The sequence below is a fragment of the Ranitomeya imitator genome, chromosome 5 (assembly GCF_032444005.1).
Source record: "Ranitomeya imitator isolate aRanImi1 chromosome 5, aRanImi1.pri, whole genome shotgun sequence".
In the NCBI taxonomy this organism is placed as follows: domain Eukaryota; kingdom Metazoa; phylum Chordata; class Amphibia; order Anura; family Dendrobatidae; genus Ranitomeya; species Ranitomeya imitator.
The window spans coordinates 263743859-263770584 of record NC_091286.1 but is presented as its reverse complement, the minus strand read 5'-3'; the positions used below and the strand labels follow the sequence as shown (position 1 = coordinate 263770584).

Sequence of the window (26726 nt, the reverse complement as noted above, 5' to 3'; positions counted from 1 at the left end):
CCGCTCCATTAGTATATATCCAGAAGGAAAGGGGTATACCGCTGCTCAGAGATTACCACCATGAGTGGAATAGAGCAGTCGGTGGAAGAAATTTCACAGGCCCCTGTGACAAAGAACCCGAAGGAGCGCCATTCCTCAAGAAAACCCACGCAGCGCAGCAGCTCAGGATCCCAGCGAAGCAGAGGCTCTGGTGGATCCAGGAGGGAGACGGTGGTTCAAGTGGAGGAGGCATCCTCAAAGCCACAGCCGGTATCTTCCTCACATTAGGAGGGTAAGTGACCTCCGTGAAAGTGTAAATTCTAATAGGGGTTTATTGTTTCCTAGGGAAAGAAATGCCAGGGGAAAAGTAAACATAGAGTATGCCCGCTTTGTTCAGCAGATTTGCCGGATTCATGGGTTAAAAAACTCTGTGCGCCATGTATTAAGAACACCATTGATGAGGAGACACCAAGTTTCACATCTGAATTAAAAGATTTAATTAAAACCCAAGTAGCAGACGCATTAAAAAGCGTAAAAAACCGTAAAAGAAAACATAAAGAAAAATCTCCAGATTACAGCTCCTCCGCATCTTCAGAAAGCGGTCGCAACTGTTTCCCAATAGATGAAACGGATGCGTTGGTGAAAATGGTTAGGGCGACAATGGGTCTCGCAGACACTCGTTCCAAAAAATCTGTACAAGATCTTATGTTTAGTGGCCTGGAACAAAAGAAGTACAGAGTGTTCCCATTAAATGAAAAAATTCAAGCCCTTATAAAAAAGGAGTGGAAAAGACCAGACAAAAAAGTACTGTTAACACCCAAAAGGAAATACCCATTTGATGACCCAGCCTGCGCCTCATGGGGAAAAGCGCCAAAATTAGACGCCGCCATCGCGAAAGCCTCTAAAAAGTTTGCTCTGCCTTTTGAAGATATGGGGACCCTCAAGGATCCTATGGATAAAAAGGCCGATGTCTTCCTAAAAGGGTCCTGGGAGGCCGCCAGCGGGGGGCTAAAACCCGGTATAGCTGCTACGTGTACAGCTAGAGCACTAATGGTCTGGCTGGATCATTTAGAGACTCAATTAAAAAATAAAACCCAGAGAGAGTCTATACTAGACTCCGTGTCAGCGATGAGAGGGGCCGCTGCATATTTAGCAGATGCCTCAATAGACTCAGTTAGACTGACGGCAAGATCGGCTTCCTTCTCAAATGCGGCTAGGAGAGCATTATGGCTAAAGTGCTGGCCGGGGGACCTGCAAACTAAAGCTAAGTTGTGTTCCATTCCGTGTGAAGGTGAATATTTGTTCGGTCCCACCCTAGACGATGTCCTCGAAAAAGCGGTTGATAAAAAGAAAGCCTTTCCGGGATTCCTAAATCAAGCTTATAGGCGGCCCTTTCGAGGAAGGAGGTTCACACAAAGACGCCCCCCAAAAAATCAAAAGGAGGGGTGGGAAGACAGAAAATTCAAAAGAGGAGGTTTCATGTTCAACAAGCCGGATAATAAAAAACAGCCACAATGAGGGTGTGCCCCAGGTAGGAGGGAGACTGACCCACTTTCTTCCAACCTGGGAAAAAATTTCTGGAAGTGCCTGGACTCTAAACATCATAAAGACGGGCCTAAAACTAAGCTTTCACACAATGCCACACAATCAGTTTGTGGTCACACCACGAAGAAAGTCAGAGATCGAGCAACTGAGCATCCAGAGAGAAGTTCTCAGTCTTCTGGAGAAGAAAGTCTTACAGGAAGTTCCACAACAGGAAGAGACGAGGGGGTTTTATTCTCCGCTCTTTCTTCGAACAAAACCGGACGAAACTTTCAGAGTAATTATAAATTTGAAACAACTAAACAGATACCTGGTAATAGAAAAATTCAAAATGGAGACAATAAAATCATGTGTCAAATCCCTTATCCCGTCTTGTTTCATGACTGTTATAGACTTAAAGGACGCATACTATCATGTGCCAATCCATCCGGATTTCCGGAAATATCTCAGGGTTGCAGTAATGATTCAAGGGGAACTGAAACATTACCAATACAGGGCTCTTCCGTTTGGTCTAGCCATTGCCCCGAGAGTATTCACAAAATTAATGGCGGAAGTAATGGCCCATATGAGGGAACAAAACATATTGATTGTGCCTTATCTGGACGACCTCCTAGTGATGGGCAGTTCCTCTCTACATTGCAGCCAGCAACTAAACAGAGTGATGGTAGCCCTATCGAATCTAGGATGGTTTTTGAACCTGGAAAAATCCAGGCTTATCCCATCTCAAGTACAGTTGTACTTGGGGATAGTAATAGACTCAACAAAGCAAGAGTGTCGTCTGCCGGAAGAAAAAGTATCCAACATGATACATCTAGTGAATCAGTTGAGTATCTCTCCTCTGATCTCTCTAAGGAGAGCCATGTCCATACTGGGGTCGATGACATCCTGTATCCCAGCGGTACAGTGGGCTCAGAGCCACTCGAGAGATCTCCAGTGGGAAATACTAGAGGCGGTATCCCACGCAGGAGGAAATTTAGAAAAGCAATTAAAAATATCCTCTCGGACAAAAACTTCCTTAGCTTGGTGGACAGACCCGTCCAATCTCAGGAGGGGGGTTCCATGGGTATGGCCGGTCTCGATAATCCTGACCACAGACGCAAGCCCTTGGGGGTGGGGGGCCCACCTAAACAGGCAAATTGCCCAAGGTCCTTGGTCAGTAGAAGAAAAAGACCTTACTTCAAACATGAAGGAGCTTTTAGCAGTTCAGTACGCCATCAATCATTTTTTAACTTCCCTCCGTTCCCACCACGTGAGAGTACTGACGGACAACAGGGTGGTAGTAGCATATTTAAACCATCAGGGAGGGACGAGGTCTCAATCCCTAATGAAAGTGACAAATTTCATCATGTCACAAGCAGAAGCCAACTTGTCCTCCCTGACAGCCCTTCACATAAAAGGGTCAGAAAATCAAACTGCAGATTTTCTAAGCAGAACCCAATTAAAACAGGGGGAATGGGAGTTAAATACAAGTATATTCAAACGCATAGTGGATCTTTGGGGGGCCCCGGATATAGATCTGTTTGCAAACAATCAAAATCGGAAAACGGAGGCCTTCTGCTCGATAGATCCTCGGGGGAGTCCAGTGGCTATAGACGCGTTGTTAATTCCATGGAAATTCCATCTAGATTATGTGTTTCCTCCGATAGCTCTAATTCCCTTAGTCTTGAAGAAAATCAGGGAAGACAGAGCCAAAGTGATACTGATAGCTCCGTTCTTGCCTAAAAGAGTATGGTTCCCATGGCTACGCCTAATGTCCATAGCGGATCCATGGGTACTCCCAGATATCCCAGACCTTCTGCATCAAGGGCCAGTGAATCACCCTCAAAAAGTTTGCACATGACGGCCTGGCTTTTGAAAGGGAACTATTAACAAAAAGGGGGTTTTCTTCAAATCTAATTTCTACCCTGCTGGCCAGTAGAAAACCTATAACTACCAGAGCCTACGGCATTATACTGCCTCTGTACAAATCCCTAGTTAGACCGCACATGGAGTACTGTGTCCAGTTTTGGGCACCGGTGCTCAGGAAGGATATAATGGAACTAGAGAGAGTACAAAGGAGGGCAACAAAATTAATAAAGGGGATGGGAGAACTACAATACCCAGATAGATTAGCGAAATTAGGATTATTTAGTCTAGAAAAAAGACGACTGAGGGGCGATCTAATAACCATGTATAAGTATATAAGGGGACAATACAAATATCTCGCTGAGGATCTGTTTATACCAAGGAAGGTGACGGGCACAAGGGGGCATTCTTTGCGTCTGGAGGAGAGAAGGTTTTTCCACCAACATAGAAGAGGATTCTTTACTGTTAGGGCAGTGAGAATCTGGAATTGCTTGCCTGAGGAGGTGGTGATGGCGAACTCGGTCGAGGGGTTCAAGAGAGGCCTGGATGTCTTCCTGGAGCAGAACAATATTGTATCATACAATTATTAGGTTCTGTAGAAGGACGTAGATCTGGGGATTTATTATGATGGAATATAGGCTGAACTGGATGGACAAATGTCTTTTTTCGGCCTTACTAACTATGTTACTATGTTACGGCAAAGTCTGGAAAAAGTTCCTCTCCACGTCAGGAGTTATCCTATCAAATCAGATGCCAATTCAGGAAATCTTAGAATTTCTTCAAAAAAGGTTTAGAGAAAGGCCTAGCAACAAACACTCTGAAGGTTCAGATTGCAGCATTGGGTGCCCTTTACAACCAGGATTTGGCGGGGAATCACTGGGTAAAAAGATTTATTAGAGCATCTACTAGGTCCAGACCAGTTATACATCTCACCGCTCCTCCCTGGGACCTGAACTTAGTCCTTTCAGCACTAACTAAAGCGCCGTTCGAACCTTTATCTCAGGCTTCACTAAAAATAATATCTTGGAAAACCTGTTTATTGGTGGCCCTAACCTCAGCTCGCAGGATTAGTGATCTGCAGGCCTTATCAGCCTACCCACCTCTAACACAAATATTAGATGACAGCGTAATCCTCAAAACTGACCCTTCTTACCTTCCCAAAGTGGCGTCAAAATTCCACAGATCTCAAGAGATAGCGTTACCATCTTTTTGCCCCAATCCAAAAAACAAAAAAGAGGAGGCTCTACACACTCTAGATGTAAAGAGATGTCTAACACACTATCTATCAGCCACAAGGGAGTGTAGGAAAGGGAGGGCTCTGTTTGTCTGCTTTCAGGGACCAAATAAGGGTCACAAGGCATCGAAAGCCACGTTGGCGAGGTGGGTAAGAGATGCCATCAAGATGTCATATACCTCTTCCGGAGAACAAGCTCCGGACACAATTAAGGCTCATTCAACCAGGTCGGTGGCAACCTCTTGGGCTGAACGTGGTGGAGCATCAATAGATCAAATATGTAGAGCAGCCACTTGGTCTTCCCTCTCTACATTCTTCAAGCACTATCAGCTTAATCTATCTTCTCCCTCAGACTTAACTTTTGGTAGGAGAGTTCTTGAGGCAGTAGTCCCACCCTAAAATTTTCATTCTTTGAAATTCTCTCGTTAGTGCCGTCATGGGGTAAGAGAATATCGTAGTTACTTACCGATAACGGTATTTCTCTGAACCCATGACGGCACCTGTATATTCCCTCCCTTCACGTATGGGTGTCCACACTACTTATAAATTAAGTCACGAGGTGTGCATAAAAAAAAAAAAAGAAAAAAAAAAAAAAGTGTGTGTGTATATATATATATATATATATATATATATATATATATATATATATATATATATATATATATATATATATATATATATATATATATATATATATATATACATATACATACATATATATATACATACATACATACATACATACATATATACATATATATATATATATATATATATATATATATATATATATATATGTGTGTGTGTGTATATATATATATATATATATATATATATATATATATATATATATATATATATATATATATATATATATATATATATATATATATATATATATATGAGCTTATATAAGTTATACAGTTATATTTTGTTGTGTAAAAATAACCAATTAAGTTACAGCAGGAATTCCCTGCAAGGCTCTGTAAACCAACTGAGGTGGAGGAGAGGTCCCGCCTTTTTAACCTGTGGGTTTCCTGTCCCTGAGGGCGGATCCCTCTCTCTCGTTAGTGCCGTCATGGGTTCAGAGAAATACCGTTATCGGTAAGTAACTACGATATTCCCCCCCCCCCTCCCCCTACCCCTTCCAACGCCATCAGACTTACCGAGCCTCCTGGGGACCGTCCGTCTTCTTTCCTGGGCGCCGCCATCTTCCAAAAGTGCGCCCGCCTAATCTGCCGGCCGGCACATTCGTTCCAATGTGAATTTTGATCACAGTGATCAAAATAAAAAAAAAAACAGTAAATGACCCCCCCCCCTCCCCCTTTGTCACCCCCATAGGTAGGGACAATAATAAAATAAATTTTTTATTTTCCACTAAGGTTGGAGTTAGAACTAGGGTTAGGGTACGGTATGTGCACATGTATTCTGGTCCTCTGCGGATTTTTCCGCAGCGGATTTGATAAATCCGCAGTGCTAAACCGCTGTGGATTTATCGCGGATTTACCGCGGTTTTTCTGCGCATTTCACTGCGGTTTTACAACTGCGATTTTCTATTGGAGCAGTTGTAAAACCGCTGGGGAATCCGCAGAAAGTGACATGCTGCGGAATGTAAACCGCTGCGTTTCCGTGCAGTTTTTCTGCAGCATGTGTACAGCGATTTTTGTTTCCCATAGGTTTACATTGAACTGTAAACTCATGGGAAACCGCAGTGTTTTCCGCAGCGTGTGCACATACCTTTAGAATTAGGCTATGTGCACACGGTGCGGATTTGGCTGCGGATCCGCAGCAGTTTTCCATCAGGTTTACAGTACCATGTAAACATATGGAAAACCAAATCCGCTGTGCCCATGGTGTGGAAAATACCGCGCGGAAACGCTGCGTTGTATTTTCCGCAGCATGTCAATTCTTTGTGCGGATTCCGCAGCGTTTTACACCTGTTCCTCAATAGGAATCCACAGGTGAAATCCGCACAAAAAACACTGGCAATCCACGGTAAATCCGCAGGTAAAACGCAGTGCCTTTTACCCGCGGATTTTTCAAAAATGGTACTGAAAAATCTCACACGAATCCGCAACGTGGGCACATAGCCTTAGGGTTGGGTTGGAATTAGGGTTGTGGTTAGGGGTGTGTTGGGGTTAGGGTTGTGATTAGGGTTATGGCTACAGTTGGGATAAGGGTTAGGGGTGTGTTGGAGTTAGAATTGAGGGGTTTCCACTGTTTAGGCACATCAGGGGGTCTCCAAACGCAACATGGCGCCACCATTGATTCCAGCCAATCTTGTATTCAAAAAGTCAAATGGTGCTCCCTCACTTCCGAGCCCCGACGTGCGCCCAAACTGTGGTTTACCCCCACATATGGGGTACCAGCATACTCAAGACAAACTGCGCAACAATTATTGGGGTCCAATTTCTCCTGTTACCCTTGAGAAAATAAAAAATTGCTTGCTACAACATCATTTTTGAGGAAAGAAAAATGATTTTTTATTTTCACGGCTCTGCGTTGTAAACGTCTGTGAAGCACTTGGGGGTTCAAAGTGCTCACCACATATCTAGATAAGTTCCTTGGGGGGTCTAGTTTACAAAATGGGGTCACTTGTGGGGGGTTTCTACTGTTTAGGCACACCATGGGCTCTGCAAACGCAACGTGACGTCCGCAGACCATTCCATCAAAGTCTGCATTTCAAAAGTCACTACTTCCCTTCTGAGCCCCGACGTGTGCCCAAACAGTGGTTTACCACCACACATGGGGTATCAGCGTACTCAGGAGAAACTGGACAACAACTTTTGGGGTCCGATTTCTCCTGTAACCCTTGGGAAAATAAAAAATTGCGGGCTAAAAAATCATTTTTGAAAAAAGAAATTTTTATTTTTTTATTTTCATGGCTCTGCGTTATAAACTTCTGTGAATCACTTGAGGGTTCAAAGTGCTCACCACACATCTAGATTAGTTCCTTTGGGGGTCTAGTTTCCAAAATGGGGTCATCTGTGGGGGATCTCCAATGTTTATGCACACAGGGGCTCTCCAAACGCGACATGGTGTCCGCAAGTGATTGGAGCTAATTTTCCATTTAAAAAGCCAAATGGCGTGCCTTCCCTTCTGAGCCCTGCCGTGCGCCCAAACAGTGGTTTACCCCCACATATGGGGTATCTGCGTACTCAGGACAAACTGGACAACAACATTTGTGGTCCAATTTCTCCTATTACCCTTTGCAAAATAGGAAATGCCAGGCTAAAAAATCATTTTTGAGGAAAGAAAAATTATTTTTTATTTTCATGGCTCTGCGTTATAAACTTCTGTGAAGCACCTGGGGGTTTAAAGTGCTCAATATGCATCTAGATAAGTTCCTTGGGGGGTCCAGTTTCCAAAATGGGGTCACTTGTGGGGGAGCTCCAATTTTTAGGCACACAGGGGCTTTCCAAACGTGACATGGTGTCCGCTAAACAGTGCAGCCAATTTTTCATTCAAAAAGTCAAATGGCGCTCCTTCCCTTCCAAGCCCTGCCGTGCGCCCAAACAGTGGTTTACCCCCACATATGAGGTATCGGCGTACTCAGGACAAATTGGACAACAACTTTCGTGGTTCAGTTTCTCCTTTTACCATTGGGAAAATAAAAAAAATTGTTGCTAAAAGATCATTTTTGTGACTAAAAAGTTAAGGGTATGTTCACACGTTCCTGATTTCCATCCTTTTTTTCAGGACTACAAACCGCAGCTCTTTGCAGAAAACGCAGGTCCTTTTTTTGGTGCGTTTTTTTTATGCGTTTTTTTTATGCAGTTTTCTATGCAGAGTCTGTGTGTTTTCTAGGAAGTTTTTTAGGGTTAAAATGGCTGAAAATACCCTACCCCTAGCCCTACCCCTAGCCCTACCCCTAACCCTACCCCTAACCCTACCCCTAACCCTACCCCTAACCCTACCCCTAACCCTATTCTAACCTTAGTGGGAAAAAAAAAAAAAAAAAAATTCTTAATTTTTTTATTGTCCCTACCTATGGGGGTGACAAAGGGGGGGGGGGTGTAATTTACTATTTTTTTTATTTTGATCACTGAGAGAGGTTATATCTCAGTGATCAAAACTCACTTTGAAACGAATCTGCCGGCCGGCAGATTCGGCGGGCGCACTGCGCATGCGCCCGCCATTTTGCAAGATTGCGGCGCCCAGGGAGAAGACGGCCGGCCGGACACCGGGAGGCCGGGTAAGTATAAGGGGGGGAGATTAGGACACGGGGGGGGAGGAGGGGGCATCGGAACACGGGAGGGGGGCATCGGAGCATGGGGGGGTGGGATCGGGGCAGCCGCACTTCCGCCCGCTTCCCCGCACTTCCTGCTGCAGCGGTTCGGCACCACAAGCCGCAATAAAACCCGCAGATATATTTTTGATCTGCGGGTTTTACTGCGGGTTTGACCTCACAATGGAGGTCTATGGGTGCAGAACCGCTGCGGCTCCGAAAAAAGAAGTGACATGGTACTTCTTTTTTACCGCGGCTATTCAGCGCGGCTTTTTTTCCCGATTCCCGCATCATGTGCACAGTGGTTCCTGTTTTCCATAGGGTACAGTGTACTGTACCCTGCATGGAAAACAGCTGCGTAGCCGCAGCGGCAAAATCGCGGCGGTTCCGCAGTAAAAAACGCACTGTGTGAACATGGCCTAAATGTTCATTTTTTCCTTCCATGTTGCTTCTGCTGCTGTGAAGCACCTGAAGGGTTAATAAACTTCTTGAATGTGGTTTTGTGCACCTTGAGGGGTGCAGTTTTTAGAATGGTGTCACCTTTGGGTATTTTCAGCCATATAGACCCCTCAAACTGACTTCAAATGTGAGGTGGTCCCTAAAAAAATGGTTTTGTAAATTTCGTTGTAAAAATGAGAAATCGCTGGTCAAATTTTAACCCTTATAACTTCCTAGCAAAAAAAAATTTTGTTTCCAAAATTGTGCTGATGTAAAGTAGACATGTGGGAAATGTTATTTATTAACTATTTTGTGTCGCATAACTCTCTGGTTTAACAGAATAAAAATTCAAAATGTGAAAATTGCGAAATTTTCAAAATTTTCGCCAAATTTCCGTTTTTATCACAAATAAACGCAGAATTTAGTGACCTAAATTTACCACTAACATGAAGCCCAATATGTCACGAGAAAACAATCTCAGAACCGCTAGGATCCATTGAAGCGTTCCTGAGTTATTACCTCATAAAGGGACACTGGTCAGAATTGCAAAAAACGGCCAGGTCATTAAGGTCAAAATAGGCTGTGTCATGAAGGGGTTAAAGACTGGTATTACATATTATGTCATAATGATACCAGTTAGTGAGGAAAGATACTCCTCATGTATGATGTCCAGACACGCCTCAATTCGGATCACCAGGAGGCTCAGATATTTTGATTGTGGATGTTTCATGGCTTTAAAGTAACAAAAGTATAATTTTATCTGCAATATCATTAGGATGTAAGGTTATTTTTGTTGGTTTTCTTGTTTTTTTTTTTTTTTAATAAACCTTATTTGAAACTATTTTCTTTAGTTTTTATTAATTAGCTTTATTGCACATTACCTAAGGGTACCGTCACACTATAACATTTCGATCGCTACGACGGTACGATTCGTGACGTTCCAGCGATATCGTTACGATATCGCTGTGTCTGACACGCAGCAGCGATCAGGGATCCTGCTGAGAATCGTACGTCGTAGCAGATCGTATGGAACTTTCTTTCATCGCTGGATCTCCCGCTGTCATCGCTAGATCGGTGTGTGTGACACCGATCTAGCGATGCGATCCAGCGATGCGTTCGCTTGTAACCAGGGTAAACATCGGGTAACTAAGTGCAGGACCGCGCTTAGTTACCCGATGTTTACCCTGGTTACAAGCGTTAAACTAAAAAAAAAAAAACAGCACATACTTACATTCTGGTGTCCGTCAGGTCCCTTGCCGTCTCTGCTTCCCGCACTGTGACTGCCGGCCGTAAAGTGAAAGCAGAGCACAGCGGCTGTGCTTTCACTTTCACTTTACGGCCGGCAGTCACTGAGTGCGGGAAGCAGACTGCAAGGGACCTGACGGACACCAGAATGTAAGTATGTGCTGTTTGTTTTTTTTTAGTTTAACGCTTGTAACCAGGGTAAACATCGGTTAACTAAGCGCGGTCCTGCGCTTAGTTACCCGATGTTTACCCTGGTTACCCAGGGACCTCGGCATCGTTGGTCGCTGGAGAGCTGTCTGTGTGACAGCTCCCCAGCGACCACAATACGATTTACCTACGATCACGGCCAGGTCATATCGCTGGTCGTGATCGTAGGTAAATCGTATAGTGTGACGGTACCCTTACACTTGTCCCAAGCTAGCTATTCCCTAAACTTGTTTTTTTTTTTTTCTGTTTAAACTTTCCTTGTTTTCTTTGAGAGGAATTGCAAACAAGGAGTCACAGGGGCTGCACTCTATTCTCTGCAGTGTTTATAGTCCCACCTGGAACAGGATGTCATCAGGGGGCAATGATAGAAGCAGTGAGTGACAACAGCATTCCCCCTTCCCTCCCCCATGATTCGTTTGAGCCCAGTGACAGAAGGTGTGAGAAAGGGCTGGTGTCACTCAATGCTTCTATCTCTGCCCCCTGACAACTTGTTTCAATATTAGAAGATGTGGCTTAAATTGAAGCTGACAGCAAGTACTGCCCTTGCCTCTCCCACAATATCTATCACTCAGGATCAGGACATCTCCAGAGGGTGACCATGCAAAAGCTGTAGTAAGTGCTGTGCTGCCCCTTGATGACATCCTGTTCCTGGAGGGGTGATGAATGCTGCGAGGAGTGAGTGCAGCCCCAGCTTCCTGTGATGTCCTGCTTTATACTCCTCTCAAACAATATGTCACAGGGAGTGCAGTGAAAAAAAACTAAAACACATTTAGATATTAGATAGGGGAAAGTGTAGGGCGTTGTGTAATAATGCGAATTACAAAAGCGGTTGGAGTGTAAAAACATTTAGAAAGGATTAGGCCTAATTCAGCCTTAAAGGGGTTGTCCACTACTCAGGCAACTGCTTCTGAGTCCATGTTTCCCTACAGTAAAATAACAGCTAAACTTACCTCCAGTGCTATTCCAGGGCTCGACATTTTCAATCCCTGCAGCCAATAACTGCTGGTCTCACTCTTCCTTCCTATAAATGTAATTAACATACAGAGGAAGTGAGAGCTGCAGTTGCTCTCACTTCCTCCAGACGACTCTATTCCTCTAAGGCTTCTTTCACACTAGTGTCGGGCCGAGGTTACCGACGCTAGCGTTGTAAGCGCCGCACAACGGGTGCAGATTTTCATCGCATCCGCTGCCCCATTGTGAGGTGCGGGGAAGTGGGGGAGGAGTTCCGGCCGCGCATGCGCGGTCGGAAAAAGCGGTCCATCGGCAGCAAAAAACGTTACATGTAGCGTTTTTTTGTGCCGACGGTCCGCCAAAGCACGACGCATCCGTCGCACGACGGATGCGACGTGTGGCAATCCGTCGCAATGCGTCGTCAATACAAGTCTATGGGGAAAAAACGCATCCTGCAAGCACTTTTGCAGGATGCGTTTTTTCTGCAAAACGACGCATTGTGACGGATTGCAGTTAACGCTAGTGTGAAAGTAGCCTAAAGAAGAATAAAGTGAAGTCAGTGCTGATTAGCTGCAGTGATTGCGTGAGATAACATCTTTGAGCAATTCTTGAGGACCAGTTCCAGCTCCAGGTATAGGTGTGATTTTTCAGGGTTAGATACCAAGGGATCTAATATATAATTGCCTAGAATACTACTTCCTGCTAATGTCCGGAGCTAATGTCCGGAGATAAGTGACGTCAACAGTGTCCAGTGTCTGATTGGTTGCCGCCTGCTGCGAGCGACCAATCAGAAACGTGCCGTACTGTGACACACTCCGCCCGCCATTTTGGTGTGATTTTTGAATTTTTACCTCACAGCAAGTTTCTACTGCGTGGAGGCAGGCCCAGTGACGTTGCTCTTCAAGCTCCTGCCGAATTTCAAGTATATATGGATTCTAGACTCCCGATTCTTTAGAATCGGGCTGCCATCTAGTTAAGAAGTAATTGTCCAAGTGGTGGACAACCCCTTTTAACCCTTTCATGACCCAGCCTATTTTGACCTTAATGACCTGGCCGTTTTTTGCAATTCTGACCAGTGTCCCTTTATGAGGTAATAACTCAGGAACGCTTCAACGGATCCTAGCGGTTCTGAGATTGTTTTTTCGTGACATATTGGGCTTCATGTTAGTTGTAAATTTAGGTCAATAAATTCTGCGTTTATTTGTGATAAAAATGGAAATTTGGCGAAAATTTTGAAAATTGCGAATTTTTATTTTGTTAAACCAGAGAATTATGACACAAAATAGTTAATAAAATTTCCTACACGTCTACTTTACATCAGCACAATTTTGGAAGCAAAATTTTTTTTTTACTAGGAAGTTATAAGGGTTAAAATTTGACCAGCGATTTCTCATTTTTACAACGAAATTTACAAAACCATTTTTTTTAGGGACCACCTCACATTTGAAGTCAGTTTGAGGGGTCTATATGGCTGAAAATACCCAAAAGTGACACCATTCTAAAAACTGCACCCCTCAAGGTGCACAAAACCACATTCAAGAAGTTTATTAACCCTTCAGGTGCTTCACAGCAGCAGAATCAACATGGAAGGAAAAAATGAACATTTAACTTTTTAGTCACAAAAATGATCTTTCAGCAACAATTTTTTTATTTTCCCAATGGTAAAAGGAGAAACTGAACCACGAAAGTTGTTGTCCAATTTGTCCTGAGTACGCTGATACCTCATATGTGGGGGTAAACCACTGTTTGGGCGCACCGCAGGGCTTGGAAGGGAAGGAGCGCCATTTGACTTTTTGAATGAAAAATTGGCTGCACTGTTTAGCGGACACCATGTCACGTTTGGAGAGCCCCCACAAGTGACACCATTTTGGAAACTAGACACCCCAAGGAACTTATCTAGATGCATAGTGAGCACTTTGAACCCCCAAGTGCTTCACAAATTGATCCGTAAAAATGAAAAAGTACTTTTTTTTCACAAAACATTTCTTTTCGCCTCAATTTTTTCAGTTTCACATGGGAAATAGGATAAAATGGATCCTAAAATTTGTTGGGCAATTTCTCCCGAGTACGCCGATACCTCATATGTGGGGGTAAACCACTGTTTGGGCACACGGCAGGGCTCGGAAGGGAAGGCGCGCCATTTGACTTTTTGAATGGAAAATTAGCTTCAATTGTTAGCGGACACCATGTCGCATTTGGAGACTAAACATTGTGCCTAAACATTGGAGCTCCCCCACAAGTGACCCCATTTTGGAAACTAGACCCCGAAAGGACCTTATCTAGATATGTGGTGAGCACTGTGAACCCCCAAGTGCTTCACAGAAGTTTATAACGCAGAGCCGTGAAAATAATAAATACGTTTTCTTTCCTCAAATAATTTTTTAGCCTAGGATTTTTTATTTTCCCAAGGGTTACAGGAGAAATTGGACCCCAAAAGTTGTTGTCCAGTTTCTCCTGAGTGCGCCGATATCCCATGTGTGGGGGTAAACCACTGTTTGGGTACACGTTGGGGCTCAGAAGGGAAGTAGTGACTTTTGAAATGCAGACTTTGATGGAATGGTCTGCGGGAGTCACGTTGCGTTTGCAGAGCCCCTAGTGTGCCTAAACAGTAGAAACTCCCCACAAGTGACCCCATTTTGGAAACTAGACCCCCCAAGGAACTTATCTAGATATGTGGTGAGCACTTTGAACCCCCAAGTGCTTCACAGACGTTTACAACGCAGAGCCGTGAAAATAAAAAATCATTTTTCTTTCCTCAAAAATGTTTTAGCAAGCAATTTTTTATTTTCACAAGGGTAACAGGAGAAATTGGACCCCAGTAATTGTTGCACAGTTTGTCCTGAGTATACTGGTACCCCATATGTGGGGGTAAACCACTGTTTGGGCACACGTCGGGGCTCGGAAGTGAGGGAGCACCATTTGACTTCTTGAATACAAGATTGGCTGGAATCAATGGTGGCGCCATGCTGCGTTTGGAGACCCCTGATGTGCCTAAACAGTGGAAACCCCTTAATTCTACCTCCAGCACACCCCTAACCCTAATCCCAACTGTAGCCATAACCCTAATCACAACCCTAACCCCAACACACCCCTAACCTTAACCACAACCCTAATTCCAACCCTAACCCTAAGGCTATGTGCCCACGTTGCGGATTCGTGTGAGATTTTTCAGCACCATTTTTTAAAAATCCGCGGGTAAAAGGCACTGCGTTTTACCTGCGGATTTCCAGTGTTTTTTTTTTTTGCGGATTTCACCTGCGGATTCCTATTGAGGAACAGGTGTAAAACGCTGCAGAATCCGCACAAAGAATTGACATGCTGCGGAAAATACAACGCAGCGTTTCCGCGCGGTATTTTCCACAGCATGGGCACAGCGGATTTGGTTTTCCATATGTTTACATGGTACTGTAAACCTGATGGAACACTGCTGCGAATCCGCAGCCAAATCCGCACCGTGTGCATATAGCCTAATTCTAAAGGTATGTGCACACGCTGCGGAAAACGCTGCGGATCCGCAGCAGTTTCCCATGAGTTTACATTTCAATCGCTGTACATGTCACTACTTTCTGCGGATTCCGTAGCGATTTTACAACTGCTCCAATAGAAAATTGCAGTTTTAAAACTGCAGTGAAATGCGCAGAAAAACCGCTATAAATCCGCAGCGGTTTAGCACTGCGGATTTATCAAATCCGTTGCGGAAAAATCCGCAGAGGACCAGAATACGTGTGCACATACCGAAACCCTAACCCTAGTTCTAACCCCAATCTCAGTGGGAAAAAGAAAAAAAAAAGTCTTCATTTTATTATTGTCCCTACCTATGGGGGTGACAAAGGGGGGGGTCATTTACTATTTTTTTTTTATTTTGATCACTGTGATAGGTTTTATCACAGTGATCAAAATGCACATTGGAACGAATCTGCCCGCCGGCAGATTCGGTGGGTGCACTGCGCATGCGCCCGCCATTTTGGAAGATTTTGGGTTGCCCAAGAAGAAGACTGACGGACCCTGAGAGGCTCGGTAAGTATGATGGGGTGGATTGGAGCACGGGGGGGTGGATTGGAGCACGGGGGGTTGGATTGGAGCACGGGGGGGGGGGGGGGGGGGAGCTGAGCGGTCTACAGGACTGATCGGAGGACTGGGGGGGGGGAGGGGGGTGATCGGTGGGGGGGGGGGCAGACCAGTGTTTCCAGCCATGGCCCATGATATTGCAGCATCGTCCATGGCTGGATAGTAATATTTCACCAGTTTTAATAGGTGAAATATTACAAATCGCTCTGATTGGCAGTTTCACTTTCAACAGCCAATCAGAGCGATCGTAGCCACGGGAAGGGGGGGGGGGTGAAGCCACCCCCCCTGGGCTGTACTACCACTCCCCCTGTCCCTGCAGATCGGGTGAAATTGGAGTTAACCCTTTCACCCGGCCTGCAGGGACGCGATCATTGTGATACAGCATATGCATCACAGGTCGGATTGGCACTGACTTTCATGACGCATACGCTGTGTCACAGGTCGGGAAGGGGTTAATGACCGCCTATACACCTTTTAACTGACCTGCGATATAACAGAATCGTATCCCCATACAGGTGACAATCCGGCAGCTGTACACTATAGCTGAGAACTTGCTGCATCAGCCACGATCAGTTTGGCACTGTCCAAATCTGTTTCACCCCTTAGATGCTGCTGTCAATAATGACTATATCATATAAATGGTTAACAGATTGGGGAGGCTTCCTCTTTATCCCAATTGGTGCCCTCAGATCATGATTGTGTGGTCCTGATGTTTGCGATGGCAATTCATGGCCAAATAGTGGCCTTAGGCTAGGTTCAGATTGCGTTAGTGCAATCCGTTTAGCGCCTAGCGCTAGCGGATTGCACTAACGCAATGTGTTGTAAAGGGGTCGCGTTAAACGTCCCCGCTCTCGCAGATCTCCGATCTGCGAGAGCAGGGAACGGACCGCGGGCGCGCCTCGGACGCTGCAAGCAGCCTCCACGGCGCGCCACAAAACACCGGCACATCGCTAGCGCGTGCCGAAAATGGCACGCGCTAGTGATGCGCGTCCCCATTGCTGTTAATGGGCGCGCTAACAGACGCGTTGCACGGCGTTAATTTCGCCGTGCAACGCTGTCCGTTAGCACGGTCCCATTAACGCAGTGGGAACCTAGCCTTAGAGTCCTCCGGCTGTTGTAACCTCCTCAGAAGTTAGCAGCATTTAGGTGGTGACAATACACATTTTCATTTCAGTCATGCCACTTTGCATTAATTCCTGAAAATCACCTGAAGGGTTAATAAACTACCCAACAGCAGTTTTCAATATGTCAGGGGGTTCTGTTTTTTTTTTTTTTTTTTTTTTGGGGGGGGGAGGAGGGGGGTTCACAATATATTGGACCTCTAAAAACACTTCAAACATGGATAGGTCCCTAAAAAAATAAATTTTGTAAATTTCCTTGAAAAAATGAAAAGTTACTGCTACACTTTTAAACCTCCTAAAATGCTAACAAAATAAAATAACATTTTACAAATGGTGCTGATGTAAAGCTGACATGTGGGAAATGTTATTTATTAATGGTTTGCTGTGGTATGACTATCTGGATTAAAGGGATAATCATTCAAAGTTTGAAAATTTCTAATTTTTTAAAATTTTCTCAAATTTCTGATATTTTTTATAAATAAACGCAAAACATATCGACCTAAATTTATCATCATCATAAAGTATAATGTGCCACGAAAAAACAGTCTCAAAATCACTGGGATTTGTCAAAGCGTTCCAGAGTTATTGCCACATAAAGTGACACTGGTCAGACTTAAAAAATTTGGCTCCGTCACTAAGGGGTTAAAGAGTAACTGACTATTTATTTTCATAATTCAATAGTACATGTGAAAACTTTGTGATATATTTTATTATGGAAATACACTCCATACTCCACCGGGACTGATCATTCCTTCTCAAAATCCTCAATACACAGGTAAATTCTGTTTTCCCTGAATACTGAGATTCCCATTACTGAGATGGGAAATGACAGTTGTTTCTCATAAGATTCTATGGGAAATTGTATTTTTTTTTTTTTTCATATTTGTAAAAGTGTATTTAATAGTTCCCTTAGGGGACTTGAGAATGCGATCATCTGATTGCTTGTGCTGTACCTAGCATTGAAGTGATTGGATATTAAAGAGCACCATGTAAGCTTTTAAAGTGATTGTAACCCCTTAGATCGATGTGCATTATCGGTGCCTCCAGGTATTGGAGCCTGCAGTAGCACAACCAATCATCCCTGGATAATGAATGGCTGAGTGTTCTCATAGTCTAGCACTGCAGATATTGCATATGATTGCATATGTACTGTGTGTTATACAAGGACATTACTTTTCTTCTCCAATATTATGTATAGAGTCATATCTGGGTGTTTTGTATTTTGCTAGGTATCCTCTGCACGACCTGAAGAGGCAAAGGTGAGACAGGAAGATATATCCAAAATCCTGAACAGCGCAGCTAAAGTTCAAGTCAAACAAGACACTATTGATTCCCGATTATTCACCCTGAAAAGGTAATCTGCTATAGACGGTAAAGACTTCGTAAACCCATTGTCTAACTCCTCACTTGCTGCTGTCACTATTCACAGTGGAACTCGAGGGGTTAAAGTGCTAAGATCAGTGTTTTGTCTGGGCACATGCAGCAGGAGCCTGGTGGTGTATTGCAGCTGGTTGCGGACGGCATGGGCACAACTCCTTAGCCCGTGTCATCCATCAGACATAACTACCCGTCCATTTCTGGGAAGGGGTTAATGTTTTGTTCTCTGATCTTAAGCTGATGTCAAACTGATAAATGACATACCTGTAATCTCGCTGCCAGTAGTCAGTCCTAGGCCTCGGTCATCCCAATGTCACTGAATCTTGGTGTTAACATATGTTCATCTACTGCTGTCTCTTCCCAGCTGTCATACTCTTAAAGGGGTAATTTCAGTGTAATTATTGTATAGTTGTGCGGCATGTGGTGATGATTGGCTTCAGCATGATTTCATTGCTGCAGGCAAAACACTGGGACCGGAACAGCAATAGTGTAAGTGCCTGCTCTGTTTTAGGTATTTTACAGCGTTTTGGACCACTTTCCTGGAAGTGGACAAGCCCTTTAAAGGGACACTGTCACCTGAATTTGGAGGGAACAATCTTCAGCCATGGAGGCGGGGTTTTTGGGTGTTTGATTCACCCTTTCCTTACCCGCTGGCTGCATGCTGGCTGCAATATTGGATTGAAGTTCATTCTCTGTCCTCGATAGTACACGCCTGCACAAAGCAAGATTGCCTTGCGCAGGTGTGTACTATGGAGGACAGAGAATGAACTTCAATCCAATATTGCAGCCAGCATGCAGCCAGCGGGTAAGGAAAGGGTGAATCAAACACCCAAAAACCCCGCCTCCGTGGCTGAAGATTGTTCCCTCCAAATTCAGGTGACAGTGTCCCTTTAAGTTTTCCACCTTCATTTAGCACTGAGGTTGGTTGTTTTTGTGCTAAAACAGTTCAGTTTTCTCATTGTTTGGCGGGGCAGCTTTGTAGACTTGTTCTGATAGGTGACCTTGGGTGAAAGCGCATGTTTAAAGGGGTTGTCCACTACATTCTGGCGTGCCCCCATCGATTTAAACCTTGTAAAGAAGTATTTTTGGAAATGGCTTTTGTTGCCATCTGTACCTGTAAGTGGCGCCATCGCTGACTGCTCACTCGTCATTATGTGATCCCGGCTTAAGCCACCGCTGACATCCCCTGATGTCACATCAAGTTCCAGAATACCTTGCATCACCCGGGCGTGACCCAGTCATATTGGACAACCTCCTTAATGAAAGCCTATAAATCCAACAGGGGATGTGAAAGTTATTGCTCATCCTCTTCATTTCTGTTCTTTCATGAACTTGCAATTCTGGGTTTTTATTATGTTTAATGCTAAAGCGTAAAGTCATGATATCCTATTCATTCATTACCTGCTGCATGGTGACAGTCTGTTGGTCGGGTATGATCACATGCTGCCACAAGTTTTGGCGATTTCACTGTAGAATTTAAGGGCCAAATGCATTCTAACCTTAAACGTGTGAGCATGGCAGTACTCCTCCCCATTCCCCTAATCGTCCCCTTGTTCTCACAAGCCCTTCATATAGATGTCCTTGAGTAGTTCCGTCTAATGTATGTGCCTTCTGATGCCCCCTGGTGGTGGTAGCTGTATATAGATCACTCCTGTGCGTTCTTCCTCGCAAGATCGTTCATTCTTCTTGGCTGCTTGTACCAGGAGAAATAGAGCTAAATGCTAGAAGTGGAAGCAGCTAACAATGTTCGCTTAATTTATACTCACTGAGGCAACAGAGCTTGTACCTGCATGACAAAATTCCTTTATGTACCTGGTTTATACGTGGATGCGGTGGCCATTATTGCAGAAATATAACCTTTTGGGGCTTCACTGTTTGTCATGGACTGTCCCCTTTTTATGTTTAGTGCAATATGCAGTTTGTGGACTTGTCCCGTTTATACGATACGATACGATACGATACGATACACTTTATTGATCCCGTGGGAAATTATGGTATCACAGCAGCACAACTTAAATCATAAAAATCATAAAGGAATTACATAGTTGACATGACAGTTTGTTGACAGAAGAACATTATACATTAGAATAGGACATACACAACGAGTGAACTGAAATGTAGAGAAATAAGTAGACATTCACCTTGGTGGTTTAACCCTAATGTTATTGTTGTACATTCCCATGGCAGTTGGCACAAACGATTTCCTATATTTTTCCTTCTTACACCTCAGAAGTATTAGCCGGTTGCTGAAGGTGCTCTTCTGTCTCATGAATAGCTCATATAGTGGATGTGCATTATTGTTCATAATTGTCATACACTTTCTCAGAGTTCTTTTCTCCACTACCTCCCCAAAAGAGTCCAGATTGCAGCCCACAGCAGAACTTGCCTTCTTAATAATCTTATTCAGCTTATTAGCATCAGAGGCCTACGTTGTAAGAGCAGCTGAATATTCTAAGTGGCTGCATAATAATGTGTCTTTATGCGACCATTTTAATGTTCCTTGGGAATATTACTGGAGTGGCTGTGATTACCAGTTGGCAATGTTGAAGTCGTCTGGCGTGCTCATATCGGTGTATCTTCTGTGCAGGGAAAATGAAGCACTATGGAGAGAAATTTCAGAACTTCGTGCAAAACACTCTCAACAGCAGCAAGTTATTAGAAAGGTAAGGCTTACTTTTATTTCCATACTTGTCTCATGGGGTTCTCCAAGAAAAAACAAAACAAAAGCTAAAGGAAATGTCATCTATAAATATCTAAATACGTTTAATTAGTAAATCATATTAATTTTGTGTAGAGGTGATCACTAAAGAATTAAAATGGCCACTGTCCTGTTACACTGATGGGGAGACCTGTCCTAGAATATTTAGGAGTCTGAGAGCATGTGCAGTAGGAATCTCTGCTCCTGTGACCTTGTGATAATTGTATTGTTATTCAGAAAGATGGCACACACAAGTGAGTGGCCTCCTTTCACCTTGGCACCCATGCTATGTACAGCAGTGTGAGTGGCCTCCTCTCACCTCGGCACCCATAGCGTACAGCAGTGTGAGTGGTCTCCTCTCACCTCGGCACCCATAGCGTACAGCAGTGTGAGTGGCCTCCTCTCACCTCGGCACCCATAGCGTACAGCAGTGTGAGTGGCCTCCTCTCACCTCGGCACCCATAGCGTTCAGCAGTATGAGTGGCCTCCTCTCACCTCGGCACCCATAGCGTACAGCAGTGTGAGTGGCCTCCTCTCATCTCGGCACCCATAGCGTACAGCAGTGTGAGTGGCCTCCTCTCACTTTGGCACCCATAGCGTACAGCAGTGAGTGGCCTCCTCTCACTTTGGCACCCATAGCGTACAGCAGTGTGAGTGGCCTCCTCTCACTTTGGCACCCATAGCGTACAGCAGTGTGAGTGGCCTCCTCTCACCTCGGCACCCATAGCGTACAGCAGTGTGAGTGGCTTCCTCTCACTTTGGCACCCATAGCGTACAGCAGTGTGAGTGGCCTCCTCTCACCTCGGCACCAATAGCGTACAGCAGTGTGAGTGGCCTCCTCTCACCTTGGCACCCATAGCCTACAGCAGTGTGAGTGGCTTCCTCTCACTTTGGCACCCATAGCGTACAGCAGTGTGAGTGGCCTCCTCTCACCTCGGCACCAATAGCGTACAGCAGTGTGAGAGGCTTCCTCTCACCTTGGCACCCATAGCCTACAGCAGTGTGAGTGGCTTCCTCTCACCTTGGCACCCATAGCCTACAGCACTGTGAGTGGCTTCCTCTCACCTTGGCACCCATAGCGTACAGCAGTGTGAGTGGCCTCCTGTCACTTTGGCACCCATAGCGTACAGCAGTGTGAGTGGCCTCCTCTCACCTCGGCACCCATAGCGTACAGCAGTGTGAGTGGCTTCCTCTCACCTTGGCACCCATAGCCTACAGCAGTGTGAGTGGCTTCCTCTCTCACCTCGGCACCCATAGCGTACAGCAGTGTGAGTGGCCTCCTCTCACCTTGGCACCCATGGCGTACAGCAGTGTGAGTGGCCTCCTCTCACCTCGGCACCCATAGCGTACAGCAGTGTGAGTGGCTTCCTCTCACATTGGCACCCATAGCCTACAGCAGTGTGAGTGGCTTCCTCTCTCACCTCGGCACCCATAGCCTACAGCAGTGTGAGTGGCTTCCTCTCACCTTGGCACCCATGGCGTACAGCAGTGTGAGTGGCTTCCTCTCACCTTGGCACCCATAGCGTACAGCAGTGTGTGTGGCTTCCTCTCACCTTGGCACCCATAGCGTACAGCAGTGTGAGTGGCCTCCTCTCACCTTGGCACCCATAGCGTACAGCAGTGTGAGTGGCTTCCTCTCACCTTGGCACCCATAGCGTACAGCAGTGTGAGTGGCCTCCTCTCACCTCGGCACCCATAGCGTACAGCAGTGTGAGTGGCTTCCTCTCACATTGGCACCCATAGCCTACAGCAGTGTGAGTGGCTTCCTCTCTCACCTCGGCACCCATAGCCTACAGCAGTGTGAGTGGCTTCCTCTCACCTTGGCACCCATGGCGTACAGCAGTGTGAGTGGCTTCCTCTCACCTTGGCACCCATAGCGTACAGCAGTGTGTGTGGCTTCCTCTCACCTTGGCACCCATAGCGTACAGCAATGTGAGTGGCTTCCTCTCACCTTGGCACCCATAGCGTACAGCAGTGTGAGTGGCCTCCTCTCACTTTGGCACCCATAGCGTACAGCAGTGTGAGTGGCTTCCTCTCACCTTGGCACCCATAGCCTACAGCAGTGTGAGTGGCTTCCTCTCACCTCAGCACCCATAGCGTACAGCAGTGTGAGTGGCCTCCTCTCACCTCGGCACCCATAGCGTACAGCAGTGCGAGTGGCTTCCTCTCACCTTGGCACCCATAGCGTACAGCAGTGTGAGTGGCCTCCTCTCACCTTGGCACCCATAGCGTACAGCAGTGCGAGTGGCTTCCTCTCACCTTGGCACCCATAGCGTACAGCAGTGTGAGTGGCTTCCTCCTACTTCGGCAATAGTGTTATCCACGCGTGCTTGGGTGTTAACCAAGTATCTTGGGTGTTCTCAGGTAATATGTTTGAGCCCCTGCGCCTACATGATTTGCGGCAATAGACAGTCGCAACACATGCAGCAATTGCCGGTTTGTTAGGTAATGCCCGCATGTGTTGCAGCTGTCTACTGCCACAAAACATGCAGCCACAGGGGCTCGATCGTAACACTTGAGCACACCCAAGATACTTGGACAACACCCAAGCATGCTTGGATGACGTGTTATCAGAGCTCATTCGCTCATCACAATTTGACACCCATAGCGGACAGCAGTGTGAGCGGTCTCCTCTTACCTCAGTACCCATAACGGACAGCAGTGCGAGCGGCCTCCTCTTACCTCAGTACCCATAATGGACAGCAGTGCGAGCGGCCTCCTCTTACCTCGGCACCTATAGGGGACAGCAGTGTGAGCGGTCTCCTCTTACCTCAGTACCCATAACGGACAGCAGTGCGAGCGGCCTCCTCTTACCTCACTACCCATAATGGACAGCAGTGTGAGCGGCCTCCTCTTACCTCGGCACCTATAGGAGACAGCAGTGTGATTGGCCTCCTTTTACCTCGGCACCCATAGCGGACAGCAGTGTGATTGGCCTCCTCTCACCTTGGCACCCATAGCGTACAGCAGTGTGAGTGGCTTCCTCTCACCTTGGCACCCATAGCGTACAGCAGTGTGAGTGGCCTCCTCTCACCTCGGCACCCATAGCGTACAGCAGTGCGAGTGGCTTCCTCTCACCTTGGCACCCATAGCGTACAGCAGTGTGAGTGGCCTCCTCTCACCTTGGCACCCATAGCGTACAGCAGTGCGAGTGGCTTCCTCTCACCTTGGCACCCATAGCGTACAGCAGTGTGAGTGGCTTCCTCTTACCTCAGTACCCATAATGGACAGCAGTGCGAGCGGCCTCCTCTTACCTCAGTACCCATAATGGACAGCAGTGCGAGCGGCCTCCTCTTACCTCGGCACCTATAGGAGACAGCAGTGTGAGCGGTCTCCTCTTACCTCGGCACCCATAGTGGGACAGCAGTGTGATTGGCCTCCTCTTACCTCGGCACCCATAGGGGGACAGCAGTGTGATTGGCCTCCTCTTACCTCAGTACCCATAACGGACAGCAGTGCGCGCGGCCTCCTCTTACCTCGGCACCCATAGGGGACAGCAGTGTGAGCGGCCTCCTCTTACCTCGGCACCCATAGGGGAACAGCAGTGTGATTGGCCTCCTCTTACCTCGGCACCCATAGGGGGAAAGCAGTGTGAGCGGCCTCCTGACCTTGGTACCTATAGCATACAGCAGTGTGATTGTCCCCTATGGGTGCCGAGGCAAGAGGAGGCCAGCAGTGTGAGCGGCCTCCTGACCTTGGTACCTATAGTGGACAGCAGTGTGAGCAGTGTCCTTTTACCTCGGCACCCATAGGGGACAGCAGTGTGAGCGGCCTCCTGACCTTGGTACCTATAGTGGACTGCAGTGTGAGCAGAGTACTTTTACCTCGGCACCCATAGGGGACAGCAGTGTGAGCGGCCTCCTGACCTTGGTCCCTTGGAACCTTTTTTGTTTATTTATTTTTTATTTTGTCAGGGCCAAACATTTAGGGTATGTGCACACGATGCAGATTTAGTGCAGAACTGCAGCAGATTTTTCTGCAGCAGAAACGCTGCAGAACTGCACTGTGATTTACAGTACAATGTTAAATCAATGTGGAAAAAATAAGCTGTGCACATGGTGCAGAAAAATCTGCGCAGAAACGCTGCAGATTTCAAAGAAGTGCTTGTCACTTCTTTTGTGCAGTTCTGCAGCGTTTCTGCACCCCTCCATAACAGAAATCCACAGGTGCGTTTTTGGTGCGTTTTTTATGCGTTTTTTGTGCAGATTTGTGCACAAAAAACGCATCAAAAACGCACCTGCGGATTCTGCCAGGAGATGCAGATTTAGTGCAGATTTTATGCAGAAAATTCTGCACCAAATCTGCATCGTGTGCACACAGCCTTAGGCTATGTGCACACATAGGAAATGTGGTGCAGAATTTTCTGCACTAAATCTGCATGTGCAGTTTCTGTGCAGTACAATGTGAAAAAAAAAAAAAGCTGTGCACATGGTGCAGAAAAATCTGCTGCAGAAACGCTGCAGAACTGCACAAAAGAAGTGACATACACTTCTTTGAAATCTGCAGCGTTTCTGCGCAGATTTTTCTGCACCGTGTGCACAGCTTTTTTTTTTTTCACATTAATTTACATTGTACTGTTAGGCTGGGTTCACACTTTGCGGTTTTTACCGCTGCGGGTCCGCTTACTTCCCGCATGGTGTGCACAGCCCCATGCAGGAAGTAAGCGGATCAATGCATTTCTATGGGTGCAGAATCGCTGCGATTCTGCACAAAGAAGTGACATGCTGCGGGTTGTAAACCGCTGCGTTCCCGCGCGGTTTTTCCCGCAGCATGTGCACAGCGGTTTGCGCTTTCCATAGGGTTTACATGTTAAACACTTTGGAAACTGCTGCAAAATCGCCGCGGTTCCGCGGTAAAAACCGCAATGTGTGAACATAGCCTAAATCACAGTGCAGTTCTGCAGCGTTTCTGCAGCAGAAAAATCTGCAGCAGTTCTGCACCAATTCAGCACTAAATCTGCATCGTGTGCACATACCCTTAGATCAAGAAGGGGGTTGTCCTAGTAGTGGACATCGTTTTTAAAGCACCCTCCAGTGACTTTATTACAGCATTCCAGAATGCTGTAGATATAGGGATTTTTGTGTTACTCACCGTAAAATCCTTTTCTCCGAGACGCTCATTGGGGGACACAGGACTGTGGGTGTATGCTTCTGCCGCCAGGAGGCTGACACTAAGTAAACGTGAAAAAAAAGTTAGCTCCTCCTCCATCGTATACACCCTGATACTGGCTACCAGAGACTCCAGTTTGGTGCAAAAGCAGTAGGAGAACAAAACACAAAAAATAATATAACAGCATAAATACAGAAAACTTATGTCTAGAAAAGATCCTACTGACTAACGTAATCAGATATAACCAAAGCAGCCATAAGGCTACCAGGGAGGGAGCTGTGTCCCCCAATGAGCGTCTCGGAGAAAAGGATTTTACGGTGAGTAACACAAAAATCCCTATTTCTCCTTCGCCTCATTGGGGGACACAGGACTGTGGGATGTCCTAAAGCAGTCCCTGGGTGGGAAAAATAACTCACCAGTAAAAGACATCCAGATGATGGTTGTCTATAAGTGCGCCACTGCCGCATGAAGAATCCTTCTACCCAGACTTGCATCTGCAGAGGTCTGGGAATGGACATTATAATGTTTGACAAACGTATGCAGACTAGACCAGGTCGCAGTCTTGCAAACCTGTTCTGCTGAGGCCTGGTGCCGAATGGCCCAGGAAGCCCCCACCGCTCTAGTCGAATGAGCCTTGATTCCGGCCGGAACAGTCATGCCCATGGAGCGATAAGCCTCCTGAAT

At 45.9% G+C, this 26726-nt stretch overlaps 1 protein-coding gene across 1 annotated transcript in view; it reads left to right on the top strand.

Moving 5' to 3' along the window:
* The window catches only part of HSF2 (heat shock transcription factor 2), a 77618-nt gene that overhangs the window by 6823 nt on the left and 44069 nt on the right, over nt 1-26726 (top strand). The window contains exons 4-5 of the mRNA XM_069726135.1: nt 18088-18212; nt 20823-20898. Of these exons, the coding sequence (XP_069582236.1) occupies nt 18088-18212; nt 20823-20898 (201 nt within the window). The remainder of the gene's footprint in view (nt 1-18087; nt 18213-20822; nt 20899-26726) is intronic.